The sequence below is a fragment of the Cutaneotrichosporon cavernicola genome (genome assembly GCF_030864355.1).
Source record: "Cutaneotrichosporon cavernicola HIS019 DNA, chromosome: 5".
In the NCBI taxonomy this organism is placed as follows: Eukaryota; Fungi; Basidiomycota; class Tremellomycetes; order Trichosporonales; family Trichosporonaceae; genus Cutaneotrichosporon; species Cutaneotrichosporon cavernicola.
This window is the reverse complement of record NC_083397.1, coordinates 222,725-236,419: the sequence shown is the minus strand read 5'-3', so window position 1 is coordinate 236,419 and position 13,695 is coordinate 222,725. Positions and strand designations below refer to the sequence as shown.

Sequence of the window (13,695 nt, the reverse complement as noted above, 5' to 3'; positions counted from 1 at the left end):
TGTAGTGGAGGTATCGTTACATGCATGCTGCTCTCTGTACTGCTCTCTGTACCTTCTATGCCCACCGGCCTGTCAACTACCTAGTCGCGCTTGAGGTTGCGGTAGATCTTAAATGTGCGTTCACCGCCGCCCTCGCCAAGAGGCGGGACCTCCTGGACAGTTACGCCCTCTGGCAGCACGCCCTTGGTGAGGAGGTCGTCGGTCGTCCGTCCCTTCTTCATGACGACGTACATCTCGAGCCCGTCGCCGACTTCAATGTGGCGTTCGGTCGCACTCGTGAAGCTGTCGATAACGAGGCCGAGCACAGTCGACAGGGGGAGGTTACCGGGAATGGGCTTCTCGCCCGGGGGGAAGGTCATGTTCTTAAAGTAGATCTGGTTGTCGAGGAACGGCTGGATGAGCGACTGCGCCGCGCCGGCCGCGCGACACGCCTCGCGCTCGTAGCTGCCGACCGGGTCGAACGAGTAGACGGCGCCCGTCCCGTCCTCCTCGATACCGCCCAGAATGTTGTACACGTAGTAAGGGAAGAAGCGCTTGCCGTACAGCATCGTCTGGATCATGCGAGCAATGCTCTTGATCCCCATCTGCTTGTGGTGGGCTGCCTCGTACCATTCGAGCTTCTGCTTGACGCGCTTGACAAAGTTGTTGCCATCCGCCGCGAACCCGTTGACCGCCAGCACTGCTGTGTCGGTACTGCTGTCAGCTTCTTCACCATACATGAAGCGTACAGCTGGAACACCTTCTGGGCGTAACGTGTCTGGATCGAGTATCCCTGGGTCTGGCGCGTGTCGCCCGCAATCACAGAGAAGTCGGCACCGGCAATCGCGAGGATCGAGCCACCATTGTCGTCATAAGGGCTGAAGCGGCTGGGCATTAGCTCCATCGCGCGGGGATCACGCACTGTTCAATGGGGGCGGCGACTGGAGCCGCTGCGGCGTGTGTTGCAAAGAGGGCCATGGCGGTGAAGGATGTTGTTGATCTGTTCTGTTGATGACAGCCAACAACGCAGTGACGACTCGGAACCGTCGTCAGCGCTACAGTGCTTAGGTCATGAACGCGCGTCGGACCTCACAAATGCCACGTGGCAAAACCGGGGAATTTACAGGCACGAGGTGTGGCACCGGAGGATTGGAGGTGGAGGTGGAGGTGGTCCTCGCAACGTCCAGATAGCACAATGCAACATTGCAACGCTCATCACTCCATCACTCGTTCTCGCCATTGTCAGCTGCATCAAGTACAATGCAACGTGATGTTCAAGGGCGGTTTTTCCACACAGCCTCGTTGTGCATATCGCGACCCCGCATTAAGAAGAGCGCGAGATGACCACGACTCACGAACTGACTCCCATCACATCGGCGCCTACATTGCGCTCGTTCGGCCTTGGTCTCACCTTGATCCTTTGCCACTTGTTCACCTTCACCTACACTCACACCTACGTCTACTTCAACTTCCGCATTCACTTACCCACTATGCCACCACACACCGACGACGAGGGAGAGCGTGACGAACTCAAGCCCTTCTTGGGACTGGCGCCTCGCCTGTGGCTCACAGCGTTCAACCCAGGTTTCCTCCCCCTCATCTTTACCATCGCAAGCGTTGCAGCCACTCGCAAGTCGACGAACGAGCTCGCAGCTCAGCTCAAGAGCTCTGTTCTTGACGCATGCGCCCAAGTCGCCGCTGGAGCAGGCACGCTGCAGGCCCTCCCGCGCTACCTCGCGATGCAGACGAACGCAGAGGTACTGCGCGCTTCCCGAGCCACCGTCCTGGCCGTCGGGAAGGCGCTCATGGACTGTATCACGGTCATCGAGGTCGTGCTCAACTTTATCGTCGACACCTACCGCTCCCTCCTTCTATGTACGATCCAGCTCGTCGTACAGGGATCACTTGAGCTTCTCATCAGCGCCGTGCAGACTGTAAGCTGTCGTAGTGATGAAGCTGACGCAGATCTCGGATAGTGTTACAAGCAGCCTCAACTCGATCCGCTCAAGCATCCAGGACGACATTGGCAAGATGAACAACATCATCCAGAGCGCTGTTAGCGGGATCAACGTAAGCTCTAACCTTGGCCAACAAGCTGACAACAGCGCGTCACCTCACTCGTTAGCGTAGACCTCTCGGTTCCAAGCATCGACATTCCCTCCCTCAACTTCCTGGCTAATGTTACGATTCCTACCGGTTTCGAGGACAGCCTGCTCCGTCTAAACGACAGTTTGCCGACGATGAACGAGCTGCGGGACAAGATGAACGCTCTGATCAACACACCATTTGAAGTGCTCAAAGCGGAGATCAACGAGACGCGCCTTGAGATCGCAGGTCGTCTCAACGCGTCCACGTTTCCTGTACCTACCCTGCAGACGCTGAGCCAGGACGGCGGGCTACGGGACGAGCTGTGTGGCGACCTCGACATGGGGTTCATCGACGACACGGCGGCCGCGCTGCACAAGCTCGGTGGCATCGCTATTGGGCTTATGGTCCTCGCTTTACTTCTGGGATGGGGCGTGCTGGCATTCTACCAGTGGCAGCGGTGGCGTGCTCTCAAGGACACGGTCGCGGCCGTCGAGGCGGAGTGGCGTCACCAGACGCCCAACCCTTGGACGACGGTTGCTGTTGTCGACGCGCCGCTAATCGAGCGTTACGCCGTGCCGTTGATGAACAAGGCTCGCCTCAAGCCCCGCACCCGCAACAACGTCCGCTGGCTACTCAGTTACCTGTCCCACCCAACCTGTCTTACACTGCTCATCATGAGCGTCGTCGGCCTCATCGCCATCCAGGCCCAGATCGCTGCTCTTCACTCCCTCAAGGCTGCCGCGCAGGCGCGAGCGACCGAGTCAATCGGGGCCACAACGTCGGGCCTCTCAGCGCGTCTTAATGGCCTCCTGGCGAACGCTTCCTCCTCCTATGCCGAAGACATGAACAACGCCCTCGCCAAAATTGAGACCAGCATCAACGAAGACATGTTCGGCCACTGGGTTAACGGCACGGCCACCAATCTCAACGCGACCCTCGTCGAGTTCTACGACGATGTCGAGCACCGTGAGTGCATTCCCCCCTGCGGCACTGACCTTAAGTAATCAAGACGGCATTCGACGGTACGCCCCTGTTCCGTCCAATCAACGGGTTCGTGTACTGCATCCTTGGCTCCAAGATCGACTCGCTGGAAAAGGCACTCACATGGGTGCGCGAGCACGCGCACATTGACCTGCCTACCATCCCGGCCGACGTGCTCCAGCTCTCGCCCGAGAGCACGGCCGAGCTCGCGGGACCAGTCACTGCCGCGGCGGTGGGTGGGAAGGACCCAGACTCTGGAGCCGTTGGCAAGCTCGTCAAGCACTTCGAGGACGCGCTGCGCGCCCAGCAGCTCGTATACGGCCTCCTGCTGGGCGTGTACGCAGTAGTCGCGCTGGTCGGCCTCCTCGTTGTGCTATGGCACTCGGGCGGCCGCGAGTGGGTTGGGCGCAGGCGTTCTGGAGGCAGTGATGAGACGCAGCCACCAAATGGCTCGTTCATCCCATCCCCGCTGTACCAGGCCTACTCTTCAGAGGAGAAGGACCACCTGACTGTCCCTGCCGCTGAGGGATCGCACTCAGGTTCGCTGCGTGCGCTGGCCGCACCTGGTGCAGCATTCCTTGGCATGCGGGGATATGTATCCTCACCGACACCAGACGCCCCAGCTCCCATGGGGAAGAACGCACACCCGTGGAAGGAGCTCGACTCGTCTGACGACACGCACGAGAACGAAGGCTTCTGGATTACCCGCGCAGTCCACGGACGCCGCGTCCACTCGCCCGCACTGCCAGAGAGCGAAATCGGATCGAGGCATCCAACACGTGGGCCGACCCCCGAGAAGGTTGGTGCGCGGCTATCCCCATCTCTGGGACTTAGCATGCCGTCACGCTCGCCCTCACCGTCTGCGATTCAGGTAACGCCGGTGCACCATACCCCGCCGTCTCTTCCAACAGACAGCCCAGCCTCGATTCAGATCACGCCGCCGCGCATGAAGCAGCTTCCTACGCCGGCGTGGAAAACGCGAGACGAGGTCGACGCGCTGGGCGACGCCACCTCCACCTCCACCCCAACACCAGAACGTGCAGGCACCCCAGGCTCCCGTACGCCATTCGGTACGCCATCAGGTACGCGTCCGATGCCACACGCGTCGCCTGGGCGCTTGGGGGCTTTGCTCCAGCAGCTCAATGAGCAGCGGCAGCGGCGCGCTGAAGAGGCGCGCATCGACCCGTACTACAGCTCCAAGCCTGGACGCGAGGAGCTTGCAGAGGAGACGGGGCGGGCTTTGTGATGTGCGCCTCTCGATTGTGTACAAGTATTTGAATGGGTAATCGCATGTATCTTTGAGTGGAATCTGGGCGGCTGCAATTTAACCCTACAGGCGAATGTTGATCCGCGATCCGTGCCTGATCATGACGTGACCCAAGGTCAATGTCAAACCAAAACTTCCATCTTCACTCTGCATACACCACCTTCACTAATCCACAATGTCGCGAAAGACGGCGACCGGCCGCGTCCTCCGCGATATGGACCCCGACACAATCTACTTTACTCATGCGCGTGTGCGTCCCGTCTTCACGGGCTGCAACAAGCGTATCCAGGACACGTTGGACGAGATTGTGGCCGGCACAACCAAGGTGACCGACATTCCCTACATCACTGTGATTGAGAACTTTGAGCGCCCAGCTGGGGAGGACAGCGATGCCGAGGAGGAAGAAGATGGGCGCAAGCGCAAGAAAGGGGGTGGGGGACGGAAGGGAAAGGGAGCCAAAAAGGAGGTTGGGGAGGCAACACCGTTCTACTTTTCGCTCAATAATCGGCGGCTGTTCCTGTTCAAGACGCTCAAGCAGCGGGGGTTGATCGATACCGTCGCAGTTCAAGTTAAGCCGGCGCTCGAGCGCGAGCGGACAAAGTATACCCGCGAACGGTGCGTCTTGCGCGCCAAGCTTATGGGTGTGGGGACAAAGCTCGAGGGCGAAGGGGAAGGGGACGGGGAGGAGGGGGATAGGGATGAGAAGATGGATGAGCAACCATGGTGAGTAGTGCTGGCAGCTGCAGCGCGAACAGGGAGCTGACGACAGATCGCGCCCCCATCAACACTTCCTCGCGCAGCACATACTCGACTCCCTCCACTTTGCCGCAACTTTGCAGCACCGGCGTTGCCTGCTTTAGACCCCGCGGACCGACTGCTGGCACTCCACGACGCGCTCCGTGATGCCGCGCTCACCACGCAGAGGCGACTCGCGGCGTTACAGCGACATGGAGTGGAGATCTTTCGTGTTGACTGTCAAACCTTCGGCTTTGCCGCTTCCCTCGGCCGTGGTTGCATGGCAAGCCGAATTACCGACCTCTCCCCTGTACCTCACCCAAGATGTATGCATGTACATGTACGCAGTGGACTCTGGCGAAGTGAGCCAGGCCCTTTACCCGCACCATGCTTCCTTGTCAATCTCCATCTTCGACTTGGACATTGCGCAATCATGGGCATTGGTACCAAACATCTCTTACGGCGGCGCGTCGGACCGTGTACGGACCCTAAGCCCAAACTAATCCATACTCACCCCCTAACCCCCCTAAAGCTTCGGCTTCGGCTTGTTCCCACCGCCCAGGCGCGCGACAACCCGGTCAATACCCCCAAACAACCTCTCGGCGTTTTCGCTATTGACCGCGCCGAGGCTCCGGAACTCGCCCTTCAGCAGCTTGTCCAGCCGCGTCGTCTGCCTCAGACCACTGTTAAGAGGCGCATACGGAAAGTCGCTTCCGTACAGAATCTTGTCGGGGGTAGTGATCTGCAGCAGGCCATACAGTGCTGTTGGGGTCGTGCTAAGCGCGACGTCAAAGTAGAAGTGGCGGATCGCCTCAAGGCTTGGGTTAGCGCTTTCTAGGCAAACCTCACCATTCAGCCATGCTCATGGATGGATTGGCGATTCGCGAGGCAGAGGCCAAGCGGTCCGCGAGCCAGGGCAGGGTACCGCCAGCATGGGAGAGGATGACCTTGAACTTGCTGTCTTTGGTGAATGTGCGCGTGAGAACGAGGTCGGCCGCAGTCCGGGTAGTGGCCTGTGGATAGTCGACGATGGGCTGGGGCAGCTTCTCGGCAATCAGGCGGGGGATCACGTCCACTGCGGCGGGGTGGATGAACACAATGGCTTGGTACTGTTCCAGTCGCTCCCAGATAGGTTTGAACTTGGGGTTACCGAGGAGGAGGCCGCCGTACGTCGTCATGACCACGACGCCGGGGCAGCAGAGATCACGCATGACGTAGTCGATCTCGGTAAGGGTGCCGTCCACGTCGTTCCAGTCAGGCAGGCTACCGAAGAGCGCAATCTTTCCGGGCGCCAGACGGGCCAGCGCAACGCTCTCGCCGTTGCATGCGCGGGCTAGGACACGCCCTTGGGGCCCAGGCCCAGCAATAGAGGGGCCAGGAGAGGTCACGCTCATCACCGAAACGCCGACCCCTAGTTGGGTGGCTGCGTTGAGGGCAGCGTCGAGCGACCACGCCGGTATCACCCACCCCGATGGGTCGCCGTACTTGTCGATCGCGGCTCGGTATGACGGCTGCCATCAGCGATGTCGAGGGGGAACGTACGGGAATGATGTGGACGTGTGTGTCGATGCGCTTCATGTTGGTTGTGAGGATGCCGGGATTAGAAGAATCAACCAAATATCGCTTCGTTGCCGGCCGATTTATGCGCAACAGCCGGGCCCGAAGGTGCTGGCTGTCCAGATTAGATGGCGTAGAGGGTTGGGTGGAACCACGCACAAAGGCGTTTCGGCCAAAGCCGATTCTTGGCATCAGGCCACGCACGCACGCCATTGCGCGTCGCCTTCCGTCTCGTCTCTCGTCTCTCGTCTCTCGTCTCTCGTTCTCTCACCTCACATCGGTCTTTACAGTCGCACCAACACTTTCCCTCGCCTGCAACCACCCACCCATCCTCCACCTCGCCATGACGTTCCTCACCGCTGAAGCGATCGACCGCGCCGTCAGCCACATGAACGAGGACCACGCCGACGGCAACCTCTACATCGTGCAGGCGTTCCAGGACCGCGCCGCGACCCGCGCCGACATGGTGACCCTTGATGAGACCACCGGCACGTGGAGCTACACCCTGGAAGACGGGACGACCAAGACGGCTGTCATCGCGTTCCCTAACAAGCTCCAGAAGCGCGATGATATCCGCATCGAGGTCGTCGCTCTCTACAAGCAGGCGTGTACGGATCTCGGCGTCGCACCTGCCGGCCATGGGCACGGCCATGGACACGGCCATGGGCACGGGGAGAACCACTAGAGGTGAGCGGGACGGGGACGGAGACTGTGCTGACCGCAGTCGAGATACAGCTTAGAGTTGGGATGCATTGTGTCCTGGTCACGGGCCGGGTTGCTACGACGGTTGACTACACCGCCGGTCATCGTCTGCGGCTCGGAATATGGCTCTGCGCTACTTGGGTTTGAGGTGGGGGTTGTCACCGCCAGCATGCACGGTGGCGGGTTGCGCGCTCGCGCGAAGCGCGGTAGAGCGTTGAGGACGTGTGCTCTCGCCGAACAGATCCAGCGGGCCCTGGATGGTGGTGAACCTCGCCATTAGGCTGGCAGGACCTGCAATGCCGTGGCGGATCCAGTGACTGACAGATGGAGTTGGCAGCCTTGGCTCTCGAGACCTTGTTCGACTCCGTTGGAATGCAGGTGCAGGCTAACCCTGACACCATCACCTCATGCATAGTCCATGCATGACCCCTTATGGAGCCGGAATATTAATGAGATTATTACTAGGCCCCCTCCTCACATGTGGCCCTTGACTAGTACTGCTGGCCGCCCTGGTGCGGCGGGTACGGCGGGTAGTGCTGACCGTACTGTTGCTGACCGTACTGCTGCTGGCCGAACTGCTGCTGTGGATAAGCGTATCCCATCGGCGGCGGGGAGCCGGGAGGGCTCATCGGCGGCGGGCTCTGAGGCGGGCTAATGGGACCGGGTCCGATGGGGGTGTGCGCCATGCTGACAGGCGGGGAGAGTGGGGTGCCCATTGGCGGACTGGCGGGACCGGCAAAGTAACCTTGACTCGGCGGCCGCTCGCTCGGCACCATGTACCCGACGATCTGGGGCTCCTGCTGGGGCGGCGGTTGCTGCTGCTGGGGTTTCTCGTCGTCGTCCTTCTTCTTGTTCTTCCGGCGGCGGCGGCGGAGACGACGATGGTCGTGGTCGCACTGATAGTTACACGCGATAATGGAGCCAACAACGCCAGCTAGGAGCAGCGCGCCTCCGCCGGCCGCAACGCCGATGCCCCACGTCGGAATGCCCTTTGACTCAGTGCTCGAGTTGGACGAGTCACTCTTAGTGAAGGGGTTCTTGAGCGTGCCTGGATCCTTTGTATCCTTGGGGTCAACCGGCACGATCTCGACTGTCTCAACTGGCGTCGGGTCCGGAATCGTGTTGATCACCTCTGGGTTGTCGATGGGATTGGTCTCCACCTTGATGCACCACGCGGTGAGCGTGGTCAAGCTGGCACTGATGCTCGACTTGGTGTCGTCGGTGTACGTGCTGTTCCCGCCCTGGGAGCACGAGTTGCACGCCTCGAACGAGCCGAGGTTGTCGGGCTACGGTCAACTGAGAAGCCTATGAAACTTACACTACACATTCCCTGACACTTGGTCGCCTGCTTGTCCCGACACAGGTCGCCGTACGTCCCACGGATCGCATCACACTCCTTGGCACACCCCGTCTTGATCACCTCGGGTGGCACCTTGGCACAGAATGTGTTGAAGGAGCCGATTCCATCTAGAATCGTCGGCCCCTGGCTCCCCGTAAGACCGGAGTTCGGGACAGCATCCTCACACTGCTTGATGTCGGCCCAATTATCGCCCTAGGATCAGCCAACCCCAAAACATTTGACTCACGGTACAGATGTCGTTGCAGTGAGTTTGGTCGTCTCCGCACAATTTGCCCACATCGTCCATCATGCGCGAGCATCCCTTACCGCCGTCGGTAGTGCAGTACCACTGGGCGTCACGGGCGTAGCTCTTGTACTCGTCATACCCATCGCCGTAGCACTCGACGCAGGAGTTGATCGCGTCCAGGTCGCCACATAACCCTCGGCATGTGTCAGGGTTGCTCGTGTTACACGCAGTCATCACACGCGGGTAGAGAGCAGTGCATTGGGAGCATAGAGGCTCGGGGTTGGTCGTTTCAGGTGGCGTGGTGCTGGTGGGGCAAAAGCTGGCCATGAAGGATTCCCATGTCGCCACTTCTCTCTGTCCTGCCAGCGTAGAGTCGGTCTCGTTTGTCAACCCTTTGAGGCATGCGTCGCATTGACTCAGCTTGCCCTTGTAATCGGTCTGCTGTTAACACGACCGATTTCAGCGAGACCCACTTTACAAGCCGCCTCGCACACCGCGACGTCGCGCCTGAATCGCTGCTGGAGTTCGACGCCGCAGTCGTTCCGTAGCGTATCGCTGATGCCCGAGCATTCCGCTCCACAGGTACCCCATATTGACGCGGTCAACTGCTGTCGGGTCTCATGCTGTCGCGTTACAAGGTTCAAGCTGGCAATGTACCGCCCATGAGCAAAGGCACTCTCCAGTGGGAGGGCGAGAGCAGGAGCCACGAGGAGAGCAGCGGTGAAGAGGAGCATTTTCCTCGCTGTCTGGTTGCAGCTGCTCGTGCTGGCTGCTGACTCTGTCAGACTGTGTCGGGCGGGGGTGGGGGCTGGAAAAGGGCGACCCGGGATGAATCTTATACACAGGATTGATGCCTTTGGCGATTGGTTGCAAGATCTGTAAACCTGCCTGCTACGACTTGCGGAACCAGGAAACGCGCTAAGGCGTCGATCGCGCGTCAGGACTGGAGGTACAGTTTGAATGGATGACACCCGCCAGAGGGCCCGCCAAGGGCAGATCTTGAAGCGAACAAGCCATACCTCCGCTTCTGGTTCTACAGGTAGTGGGACGGTCAATGTCGGTTTGCCGCGACTGGCCAACAGAGTCAGGAATGGTCTGCTGCTTATTCGGATCCCGTCGTGGCCAGCTGAGTGAGATCTTAGTTCAGGGTCCATGGATGCCAAGACAGAGCATTCAAAAGGCACTGGTTCTCGTTCTGTCGGAACCCTGGGGCCCCTTCAGGGAATGATCGACCTCATTAACGACTGAATCTGCCATTGAATTTAGAAACAGAAATCTACCGCCACCGGCTGTCCCATGACGTGATAAGATGAGACTGTCCTCTAGGGTCTCCATCATCGAGCACAGCTTTGCGGCTGGCCAGGAGCAGCAGCAGAATGTGCTCGGTGAAGATGTGAGTGTTCACCAGCGTCAGTGGAGAGGGGTGAGCAATAGGCTGATAATGCTGCATCACTCGTATATTGCCGTGTCTCAGTGGGACTATTCTTGGATTGTGAGAGGGGGGAATGGCGAAATTAGTATCTTCCGCCCTGCTGGTACTGGCTCGGCTCGCCGTAGGGATCCTGCGGATACTGCTGGGGATACTGCTGGGAAACCGGTTGGGGATACTGTTGTGGATATTGCGACGTGCTGTAATCATGTGTTGGGACGGAAGCGTACCCCTGTGCCGGGACCATGTAGCCGACAACATGAGGCTTCTCGGGTTCCTGTTGCATCTCGGGGGCCGGCATGTTGTCGTCGTCATTCCTCTTCTTCTTGTTCTTCTTCTTGCGGCGGAGGCGGCGGTGGTCATGGTCGCACTCGTATCCGTTGGCGATGAAAGCGGCCGCAGCGCCTACCACCAGGATCACGCTACCTCCTACTGCAACGCCAATCCCCCACGTCGGGATGCCGCCGCTACTGGTTTGGTCATTCTTGGCATTGATTGGGACGGTAGTGTTTCCGAACGGGTTCCGGTTGGGGCGCGATGTGATGTTGCGCGGCGGCGGGTTCTTGTTCTCACGGTCTACAACTTCCGGGAGACCAATCGGGTTGGGGACCTTGACCTCCACGGGTTTGGATGGCGGCTGCGGTTGACCGATCACTGGAGTGGTGGGTGGGGGAATCGTCGTGTTGCAAAAGTTCCTCACGTCGGCCACGTTGGTTTGAATCAAGCTTCTGACGTTGTCCGAGTACAAGCTCTCGTTACTGACAGCGCAGTTGCCGCATACCTCCATCTCTGGGAATCGCTGGCATGAGCACTTGTCATTGGGGCGGACTTCGCCTCCCAACTGCACTTACCGGACAGATCCCCCTGCATTTGTCGGCATCTTGACCATTGCACAGCCCGGGGTATACTTTGGTGATAATCTCGCACTCCTTCTCACAGCCTTTCGGGACTGGGTCATCATCTTTCTTGCACATCTCGTAAACTATGGCCAGAGAAGCCAGGACCGTCGACTTCTGCTCCGTGTACAGAAGTGAGCTGCGTACGCAGATGTTGCACCGGTCGAGGGTTGGCCTGGCATCCGCACCATTGCAGAGCACACAATCGCTTGGATTCTCAAGGTTCTCGCACTGCTGGGCGTAGGTGTCGCCAACCCATCCGCAATCTTTACCGCATGATTCCTCGCAGTAAAACTCGAGGGCCCTTTGAGGGTAGGCGTACCCCAGATGGTACTTGTTCGCGCAGTCCCAGCAGCTACTGGCGAGGTCATAATTGGGGCAGAGACCGTGGCAGGCAATCTTGCCGTCGGTGCAGCTCGCGTTCATTGGGGCGCCGATCGAGCCGCACACGGATTCGCAGGGATCACAGTTCTCCCGGCGGAATGCGTACAAGTCGTTGAATTTGTTCAACTCCTCATTGTTGTGCTCGGGCTGGTCCCACACGCATTTATAGCACTTATCGAACTCGGACCAAAGGTCCTCCTGGTTGGTCAGCCTCTATTCCCAACATGAAGGCTTACAGAGCATGCGGCTTTGGTGCACTCTTTGTTGTTGCAGCCGTCGGTCAAGGACCGGACCTTGTCGTAAATGGGCGGGCACATGGGGCAGTTGGGAAACGGTATTTCAGTGGCGCCGCAATATGTGTCCCAAGTAGGTACGAACCTTCGGCCGAACGCTTCCTGCACTCTCGGGTCGACAGCGTTATCTTTGGCGCACCGCATGCACCTTGAGATTGGGCTATTTGTCTGTGTGTCAATATCATTGATCCCTCAGTGTACTAACACAAAGAAGAACACAAGACTGCGAAGTGGGGACACCGCACTCTTTCTTGAGTATGTCCAACTCGATGTAGATACCGTCGTCGACTTCGTCCACTTCGCTGCACTCGGCGATACAAGGCATTTCGGTGACGATAGGAACGTCGGAGGTGTTAACGGGCTGCGATGGCGGCGAAGGAGTAGGCGTCACAATATCCGACGGCGTTCCTGGGCTTACGGATGGCGGTTCGGGGATCACGGGGACAGGATCCGGGGTAGGACTCGGGCCGATGGGAGAGACCACCGACACCGACACCGACGAAGGCACATCAACAGAAGGCGAGGGTTGCGAGGGCGTCACTGACGGAGTAGGAAGCGCGCCTCCCGGTTCCGAGGGAGCTTCTTGGCGGAGGACATACGGCCGACGTTGGCGAGGTACCGCTGCAGATGCTGTAGCGGCGGCGAGAATCACCAGAAGTCCTTGAAGAAGGCGCATGACTGGTGAGGCTGGGGAGATGTACTGTGGTTGGAGATTGACAGAGTCGTGGGCGCTGGTCGGTAGAATAATGCCATTGCTGCCAGATTTATAGCGAGACCGAAGAAGAGGTCACACCACGGCAAGTAGATCTCCTCCTTCCAGTCCCTTGATGATGGAGATGGAGGTTCCGAGTCGCCAAGAACAGGCCAGCTGTCAGTTGTCAGATGACATCCTGAGGCGGTGTACCCATTACCGTATGACGATAGCCACAATCCTCGTCGAAATCCCAAAGCTGGCTGCCCATCTGAGACGAGTGCAGTCTTTGCCGACCAAGTAAGGATTCGTCTGTCGTCATGGATCGACATTGGAGAGGGGAATATCGGGTGCCTATTGAGGGAATCTGAGTGGGTGGGCCAGAAGTTGGCAGGGTCAATTTTGTGGAGGTTGTGTTTGTAATGTCTTGGCAAGATGAAAACGCTTTGCAAGGCATCAGAACAGTCAAGCTCAGGGTAATTAGGCTTATCTCACTTTTCCGATCCGAAAGTGCCCGTTCCATAAACCCTGACCTCTGTGGGAAGCGTGGGCGGCATGAGAGGTTTGACGGTGAATGAAGTAGATGCGTTCAACAGAGTCGGGAGTGGCGGATGGCGGATGTGATCACACCGCCTCTTTGAGCTTGGCGTTGGGGCTGGGAGGGAACGCAGGGATGAAGATGGTGAGGCTTCTACTTGATTGTGGGCACGGACATCAACGCCCTGATCGCCCTTTTCTGGTGAGGGTTCCAGTCCAATTCATTTTCGGGACGGTCATCAATCCCTTCCCGAACCGAACAAGAATCCGGTCACTTGTTTCGTCAGCTGCCAGGTCTTGAAGACCACCGTCAATAGCGGGGCTTTTTCGTTGCCTGATGTCCGTGCAAGACTTTGTACAGGGGTGAATCAAATCACCATGGCTTCCAGGTGTTCAAGGGAAGTGACCGACTTGGTTCCAGGTGTTCAAGGGAAGTGACCAACTTTGCAACGACAGAGGTTATAGCCGGAAACCAGTTTGTTTGCAATCCTTTTCTCCACCTCTGCAACCCGATGCGACTTGGAAATTCAAATACATTCGTGTTTGATGAGAAATATAGAGAAAGCGTTT

General features: G+C 58.6%; 7 protein-coding genes across 7 annotated transcripts; 3 read left to right on the top strand and 4 right to left on the bottom strand.

Moving 5' to 3' along the window:
• Nucleotides 1–80: 80 nt before the first annotated feature.
• Nucleotides 81–957, bottom strand: PRE7 (uncharacterized protein; the record flags this gene model as incomplete). The annotated part of the gene is made up of 3 exons (XM_060601227.1): nt 81–693; nt 729–857; nt 902–957. 3 exons carry the CDS (start codon nt 955–957, stop codon nt 81–83), a joined length of 798 nt encoding a protein of 265 aa, XP_060457742.1.
• Nucleotides 958–1,469: 512 nt separating this feature from the next.
• On the top strand, nt 1,470–4,294 carry PRM1 (uncharacterized protein; the record flags this gene model as incomplete). The annotated part of the gene is made up of 4 exons (XM_060601226.1): nt 1,470–1,913; nt 1,945–2,049; nt 2,085–3,033; nt 3,069–4,294. The coding sequence occupies 4 exons, from the start codon at nt 1,470–1,472 to the stop codon at nt 4,292–4,294; spliced, it is 2,724 nt and encodes a 907-aa protein (XP_060457741.1).
• Nucleotides 4,295–4,490: 196 nt separating this feature from the next.
• Nucleotides 4,491–5,218, top strand: CcaverHIS019_0501030 (uncharacterized protein; the record flags this gene model as incomplete). The annotated part of the gene is made up of 3 exons (XM_060601225.1): nt 4,491–4,930; nt 5,022–5,038; nt 5,085–5,218. The coding sequence occupies 3 exons, from the start codon at nt 4,491–4,493 to the stop codon at nt 5,216–5,218; spliced, it is 591 nt and encodes a 196-aa protein (XP_060457740.1).
• Nucleotides 5,219–5,576: 358 nt separating this feature from the next.
• Nucleotides 5,577–6,628, bottom strand: CcaverHIS019_0501020 (uncharacterized protein; the record flags this gene model as incomplete). Its single annotated transcript, XM_060601224.1, has 3 exons — nt 5,577–5,868; nt 5,900–6,561; nt 6,593–6,628. 3 exons carry the CDS (start codon nt 6,626–6,628, stop codon nt 5,577–5,579), a joined length of 990 nt encoding a protein of 329 aa, XP_060457739.1.
• Nucleotides 6,629–6,950: 322 nt separating this feature from the next.
• CcaverHIS019_0501010 (uncharacterized protein) lies at nt 6,951–7,292 on the top strand (the record flags this gene model as incomplete). The annotated part of the gene is made up of 1 exon (XM_060601223.1): nt 6,951–7,292. The coding sequence occupies one exon, from the start codon at nt 6,951–6,953 to the stop codon at nt 7,290–7,292; it is 342 nt and encodes a 113-aa protein (XP_060457738.1).
• Nucleotides 7,293–7,800: 508 nt separating this feature from the next.
• On the bottom strand, nt 7,801–9,629 carry CcaverHIS019_0501000 (uncharacterized protein; the record flags this gene model as incomplete). Its single annotated transcript, XM_060601221.1, has 4 exons — nt 7,801–8,595; nt 8,628–8,861; nt 8,896–9,333; nt 9,369–9,629. The coding sequence occupies 4 exons, from the start codon at nt 9,627–9,629 to the stop codon at nt 7,801–7,803; spliced, it is 1,728 nt and encodes a 575-aa protein (XP_060457737.1).
• A 780-nt stretch (nt 9,630–10,409) lies between these two features.
• CcaverHIS019_0500990 (uncharacterized protein) lies at nt 10,410–12,573 on the bottom strand (the record flags this gene model as incomplete). The annotated part of the gene is made up of 3 exons (XM_060601220.1): nt 10,410–10,961; nt 11,176–11,802; nt 12,103–12,573. The coding sequence occupies 3 exons, from the start codon at nt 12,571–12,573 to the stop codon at nt 10,410–10,412; spliced, it is 1,650 nt and encodes a 549-aa protein (XP_060457736.1).
• Nucleotides 12,574–13,695: the final 1,122 nt, after the last annotated feature.